Source organism: Halyomorpha halys, unplaced genomic scaffold, assembly GCF_000696795.3.
Source record: "Halyomorpha halys isolate HHAL.00 unplaced genomic scaffold, Hhal_1.1 Scaffold447.1, whole genome shotgun sequence".
Lineage (NCBI taxonomy): Eukaryota > Metazoa > Arthropoda > Insecta > Hemiptera > Pentatomidae > Halyomorpha > Halyomorpha halys.
In genome coordinates, this window is record NW_027107551.1 from 490,614 (window position 1) to 498,115 (window position 7,502).

Genomic DNA, 7,502 nt, shown 5'->3' on the forward strand with positions numbered 1-7,502 from the left:
ATAAGTTAGTCATACTTATTTGTGTTTCATTGACCGCACCCCCAACCATCTTCTCCTCATTTATCATCCACGGTCAACTATCTCTCATAATTAGTATACATTATTTGCTCATAACTCAAAATATATACATTTTTTATGTATTATATATGTGTCAACATGATTGGTAATAAAATTATCTTTAAAAAAAAAAATTACCAAAACCGGCTGGTATCAATGGGTTATATCCCTAAAAAAAACAACATTAATTTGTAATAATTTTAGCGTTTTTATATGCTATCATTTTCTGCCATTGCTCTATATGGATTTCAAGATTATTGTTGCATTAAATGTGTTTACATTTATTGAAAAATTAAAAACCAAAAGAGGCTTTTGGTAAAATTGGCCAGCATTTTTATTTTTTTATTTTTAGGAAATAGCTAGTGAGATTGATTTTTAATGTACTTTAAGGCCATTTAATACAATTTTTTATAGAGATGAAGAGTAAAAAAAAACTCCTTAGCATTTTATCCAAATCCCATGTTTCGACAACTGTTAAAAAGTTAAATTTCTATCTTCCAACCCATATTAACAGTTTTTAGAATTGGATGATATGTACACTTCTGGCTAGTACTGGAAGAAAGAACTCTTTGATGACCCAATAGTAAGCATATAATTCGTTCTATTGGGTTGTAAAATAAGTTTGTAGCGTTTTTCCGTATTTCAATTTAATCCTCTTTGTGTTTATAAAATCATGTTTACATATTCTAAAAAAGGATTAGTTAAGGTGCTTTTATGCATCAGTTTCACCCGAGATTCCTTATCTATAAGTGGTATTTTCCTTGCTCAAAATGGAAGAGAAAAAAAATTCATTTTCGTCATTTAATGATTTTTTATTTCTGAATTTGGAGGTTAACAAAATTTGCAGTGTGTATGGCAATGATGCCTTAGAAGAAAGCACCATCTGTAAGTGGTTTGCTAGGTTCAGAGCCGGAAATTTTGACTTGGAAGACGCAAAGCACTTGGGTCGTCCTTCAACTGTTGATAGCCAAATTTAAAAATTGGTCACAGACAACCCCACTCTACGACATGAGATATTGCAGAAACGCTTAACATATCTCATGCAAGTGTCTCAAATCATTTGGGGCTGCGGGATATGTTTCTCGAAGTGATATATGGGTTCCTCACAATTTGACAGAAAAGAATTTATTGGACTTCATATCCATTAGCGATTCCCTCCTGAAACACAATGTTAATGATCCATTTTTAAAGAGGTTGATAACTGAGGATGAAAAGTGGGTCCTGTACAATAATAATTGTGAGGAAAAAGTCCTGGGGAAAACGAATTGACCTGCCGTTTATGACTCCAAAAGCTGGATAACATCCAGAAAAGGTTATGCTGTGTATTGGAAAGGTGTCCTTTATTTTGAGCTCTTCCAGCCCAACCAGACCATTAATTCTGCAGTATACTGTGCCCAGTTAAAACAATTAAAGGCAGCGGTTGAAGCATCCAGCATTGGCTAATCACAAAGGCATATTTTTCCATCACGATAACGCTGTCCTCAAACGTGTCTCACCCGGCAGAAATTATTGAAGTTTGGCTGAGATATGATCCCCCATCCATCCTATTCACCAGACCTTACCCCAACAGATTTTCACTCATTTCAGGCCCTTCAAAACTCTCTTAACAGGAAACACTTTAATCTGCTTGAGGACTGCAAAACGCACATAGAGGAGTTCATTGCGTAAAAATCTAAGAAGTTCTGGGAGGATGGAATTAAAAAAATGCATGAAAGGCAACATGTAATAGATCAAAATGGGTCATATATAATTGATTAAAAATATTTACAAGAATCTGAAGTTTTTTATTGAAATCACCAGTAAAAAACGCTATGAACTTATTTTACAACCTGATACATTCAATCATCTGAATACTTAACATAAATTTGATTTAGATATTCATTATTAATGAATGAAAAAGTTCAATTGTGCCCTATGAATTTTATCGTATTACTAATCTCCTTTCTATTTACATGTTATACTTTCCTAGTATAGGTTGAGGTCCTGTCAATTTATTTGTAATTCTTTAAAAAAATGATATCATATTTCAGATGTTGCCTTTCGGTCTATCACAATTGTTAATGTCTATAAGCTTGATTCTGTTTTGTTCAATGAGGTACCCTAGACTTTGTTTTGAGTAAACCACTGTCACTTTTTTGAAATATAAAATGGATACCATATAATACTATTTGCATTTATCCAATATGGGTTCCTTAGTTAAAGTTGTATGATTTTTTAAAAGTGTTTCTTAACTTTATCATTGTATTAATGCAACTGCTATATTTCATTTATCTGCACATATTCCATAGTTTTTCACATAAATCCATTAGCATTATTGTACTTAATATGTATTTCATCACTTCAGATCACCAATTCATTTACCACCAATACATCAGATTTAAATTTTTCAAGATTTTCTTCTTTCTGAATGTTACTATTTGCTTGTATAATATATAATTTTAACTTTAGTGGTCTGAATGACCATTAGTATAGAATATTAGGTGCTTTGTTTTTGTTTTTTCTTATATGGATCTCGAAATATTCTCATAGTCTAATGTTTACTGTTAGTATATTATAATATTTGTCTTTGCAAATTGCTAAATTAAAACCTTGCTGTAGAAGGAATCAGAAATTTTATTATATTTATTTCCCTCTTTAATCAGAGCATGCGCACTGTTTATCGAGGAACTAGCTGGTTTTCCTTTGTTTTTTTTCTGCATCTTCTTTCACTAATTATTGTTTAATCTGGTAAAGCATGTTATATTTTTTCTTTATCATGAACCCTATCCTATCTTTCTTGTTGCATGGCTACTACTTAAATGTCTTACTGTGTTTCTTACCGTAAAACCATCTAGTTCCTCCTCAATCCAAGATTATATCTAATAGATAGACCACCTTAAGGAGAATGTATATTTTCTTCTCAGCACATGGAATTTTATACTTTAATTTATTTTAAATAGCTTATGCTGCCCTAAAATTAACTTAATTAATATTTTGGTTTGATGGGCAGAGTAAATTGCTTAAAGTTGGCCTTTAGGACATATTCGTAAGTTGTAACAGACAGGAAGGGACCACATGGGAAACCTAAATCCAAATATATGCAATGAATAAATAAAAATACTGGAGGTACTTTATGGACATTTAAAATCAACCCAAGATAAAGTGGGGCTGATAATGATTAATGAAGATGGTGTGAGACATTTAACGAATTATTTCAACTATAAGTTTGTATTAAATGAAACCTAGTTTTTAATTTTTCTTGAGTTTTCAACTTACATTCTTAAACTCTTCAAAAAATATGTTAATCCTTTAGAAATCTTCTATATCTCATCATAAAAATTATTCATGATCTTATTTTCAATTCAATTATAATAAATTATTGATAATCAATCACTGCAACGTAACTCAATAAACATTGAATGTGTTCCATTCTCTTCATACTCTCCTGGATTAAATATTCATAATTAGGTATAATATGTACACTGTAGGGCTGAGAAGTTAGTTAACTAATTCTTATAAGATATATTTCTTCCTTATATATCTAACTAACTCTTATAAAATATACTCCTTCCCTATAAATCTGTATGGAAGTTAAGGTCATAATTATTTGCTCAGAGGTGGTGGAAAAGTGTTTAAAAATTCAAAATTTTGATAATGTTGGGGTTTCTGTTCATTAAAAATATTCCAACTTTCCTGCATAATTCTTTCTGAAATTTTATTACTATACATAACTGGGACAATCTTCAGCCCTACCTGTTTATCATAGTTTCTATGCAGTCTCTTTTTCTTTATTCTATCTTTTTACTTTCTCTGCTGCATGAAATGTTGAAAGCCTTCAAGGTTTCTCTATTCTGTGCTAGCCCAGGATTTCCTAATTTTCTCTACCTCTTTTTTTCTTTAGCTGGCCTAGTTCTTCATATTTCTCTCTTATTCTGGAGATGTTCTCGAGTGAACTCATTTTTTTCTGCGGTTTATTTCATCCTCCTTTATTTTCTGAAACAATATTTACCATTCCTTTGCATAAACTATATTTGTAAATATACTTGCTCATAAACATATCAAATTAATTAAAATTATCATCAGGATCCAAAAACTAATAATAATTTTACTGTTCCAATGCAGCAGCTAGGCCAGAAGGTAATATTTTTTTAATTTAGTTGAATATAGTGATATTTTTCATTAAAAGTTATATCATTGTTTCTAGTATATATGTTGATTTATGCATTATGTTTTGACAGATATATGAAACTTATTATATATGTTTTATTTGTTTATTATTTTTATGTACTCAGCTTCATCAGTTGGTGGGGAAATGCCTCAATATAATGTTACCAAAACCTTTGCTGACAGGAGATACAAGGTACAAAGTGCACGTACCTATTTCTATTTAAATGAAGCTACTTGCGAACGAAACGTAGAAACATTTTTAGAATGTCTCAATGCTGTTGCAGGTATAACATATTTTCAATAAGGAATTACTAAATGTATTTGTATATTTGGTTAATACATACCATTGAATTCAAACCATTTAATTAACATTGTATCATTGCCTTTTAAATTAACAATTCAGAATTTATATTGATATTTATATAAAAAATTTAAAATTGGTGTGATTGGGAGGGATGAAAAATATCTTCAGCATTTGGTAATTTAAGAAATTTTCAATAATAAGACAGTAGACCAGGTCAAACAACTATGATTTGGGGGAAATTGTTTTAATTAAAATGATTTTACTTATATTGGCCAGCTTGATAAATTTATTTATAAATTGAAACTATATTTGTAGGAGGTTTTACCTTGGGATTGGTTAGAAGAAATATGAGCTGTGTGTTTTTTACATATTTGATTAGCTAGTTTTTGTACATAATGAGTAAGTCTAGAATGTATTATAGGTATTTCTGTTGAACTATAATTGAGATTATGAAAAATACAGGAAATATCCTGTGACCAGTCAATGAGTTATAATTGATAATGATGATAATTCAATTTTATAAAATCTACTCAATTTGATTTATATTTGGGTTGTGTTGGGAATTTGTTTAGATGAAACAATACACCTAAGAACAACTTTGTCCTGTCTCAGAAAAAAAAAGAAATAAACATAAAACACAATCTGATTGCATAAAAATATATCTTATACATGTAAGCAAAAAAAAAAAAAACAAAAAAAAAAAAAAGTAAAAACACCTTTTTAATTAAATTGCTCGTTATACACTTGTTGTTCGCAAGTGTTTGTTTGTAAATCAAATATATGTAAATTAAACAATGAAAGATAATTTTAAAATATGAATTTCTAATTACACGCTTTATCTCATGATTGAAACAAATTATTATATATATATGTATATATAGTTGACCGTAAAAAGTGATATATAAGAAGATGGTCAGGGTTGCGGTCAAAAGAGAAACAAAAATAGTTTACAACTATTTTTGTTTCTCTTTTGACCGCAACCCTGACTATCTTATATAGAAACAAATTATTGAAGGTAAATACCCCTATCAGAACTTTTCTTGTGTTTGATGGGACCGCTTAGGCTGTTTTTCCTGACGTGAGTCATCTGAAATCAGGGGCAAGTAATATCATTTCTGTAGGAAATGGTTTGCAAAAAAATACAAGAGAGGTAAGGGATGTTCTTCTTCCAATATTGATGTTAGACTACCGACTCCCATTTTAGTAAATGAAAGACAAAAACAAAGATGAGCATAAAAAATCAAAGTTCACCCGACTGCCAATATTGGCAATCTTTCTCAATCTTAATTTAATAATTAAAATAGTTCTTATTCTTCTATTAAGTTAAACATAGGTTTTGTTTTAAATTTAATTTCATTGATTTACAATTAAATTAATAAAATATAACTTAGCGGCATTAAAAGGTGAGCTTATCATAAATGTTTCATATAAAATGAGGTACCTATTTATTATTCAGTTGAATTGGTTGTTTTTTTTTAGATCTGAATTAGTATAGAAAGATAATGAAAAACAATTTATTGTGTGAAGAATATCTTAATGTATTTTATATCATACCTATGATTGTAGTTTCATAAGTATGATATAAAATACAATATGTATACACTACGATATAAAACATGTTTTAATGAATCATTCTAGCTAATAGTAATATATTTTTTTCCTATTTTATCTGTACTCATAATTTTTTAATATTGTTGGTTAATATATCTTTGTAAAATCTAATTTTGTTCTTATCTATTAATAAAGGAGCTACTTATGGGACTGGAATAACAGCTATTAAACTGACTGCTCTTGGGAGGCCGCAACTATTGGTAAGTTTCTTTTGCCTAATTGATAACTCATGTTTTACCTGTGTGTGTATCAGAAATCAGGGTGTTGTTTATAATTTTCTTCAGTTGTTGAAATTTGTGTAATAAATTTTTCTTTTTCCAAGTAAGCTTATAAAAATAATTAATGTTCAAATAAGTAGAATGATTTAAATATTGGCTGTAACACTTCACCAATATAGACATCACATTCATTTCAACAACAACCTTCCAGCTTTCATGCCGTCTTCAGGTACTCCTATAGCAGTTCAGATCATGTCAGTTTCAGTCAAAACTTGATCAGGCAAAGTAATCAATATTTCAAAGTTAATCTTGTTCCCTGATTTTAGACTAACTCAAATATGAGACTTCATAACTCGAAATGAAAATTAGAACCTTTATACTGAATTCTGAGGTTCAGGTGACTGACTAGAAGTATCTGCGAATCTCATTTCTTGGTAAAAGATCATCTTACACTTTTGAACTATGTCAATGAGTCAAAGTCAAAGTAAAATCAATCTCCCTTCAACTTTGACTTCTTAAGTTTTTCCGATATTTTTATTGGTTAAGTGTTATTGTCTATATTTTTATATTGATATTCCTTCACCTAAAATTCAATTATGCGAGTAATAAATAGAGAGAAATAATATATTGTATTGATATTTCTTATTCTGATGTAAATACAAAAAGTTGACATACTGCCTACTGCCTAATTTAAAAGTATTGTATTGCATTTATATTATATAAATGTTATGATTCTGTTATTACATCAGTATTAAATTCATTCAGTTTGTTTTTTATATTAATAATTTTACAAATATTTAATCTAGATATTAACAGTTCATAAGCATCACACTTCAAAGATACTTTTATAATGATATGGTATTTTGTAACATTTAGTGCTATAATTATAATTTGTAGTCAGTGAATTGAGTTCAATGCATGAGTCTGAGTGAAAAATTTAAACAGTGTAACATTGATTTATTCTTGTTTTTGGAAATAATGGAACATATTTTGAAGGAATTTCCTATAGTTACAAAATACAGTAATTAGATTATTTACTTTACATAGTTTATTAGGTTAGCCCAAGGAATTTAAAATTTTGTACTCAAGTCTTTCAATACCTCTTTTATTCCCACCATCCCGTTTTATATATACCTGTACCAGGTCATTCAAAAAGTCCTGTCGTT

The 7,502-nt window shown here is 29.2% G+C and overlaps 1 protein-coding gene across 5 annotated transcripts in view; it reads left to right on the forward strand.

Moving 5' to 3' along the window:
* slgA (proline dehydrogenase slgA) overlaps positions 1–7,502 on the forward strand; it is a 33,845-nt gene that overhangs the window by 12,431 nt on the left and 13,912 nt on the right. For 3 of the 5 annotated variants that reach the window (XM_014423916.3, XM_067045911.1, XM_014423917.3), the window contains 2 exons: positions 4,329–4,487; positions 6,254–6,318. In XM_014423916.3, coding sequence (XP_014279402.1) covers positions 4,329–4,487; positions 6,254–6,318 — 224 coding nt within the window. Of the gene's footprint in view, positions 1–4,158; positions 4,174–4,328; positions 4,488–6,253; positions 6,319–7,502 lie in introns of all 5 variants that reach the window. The other 2 variants (XM_014423915.2, XM_014423912.3) reach the window with 1 other exon arrangement.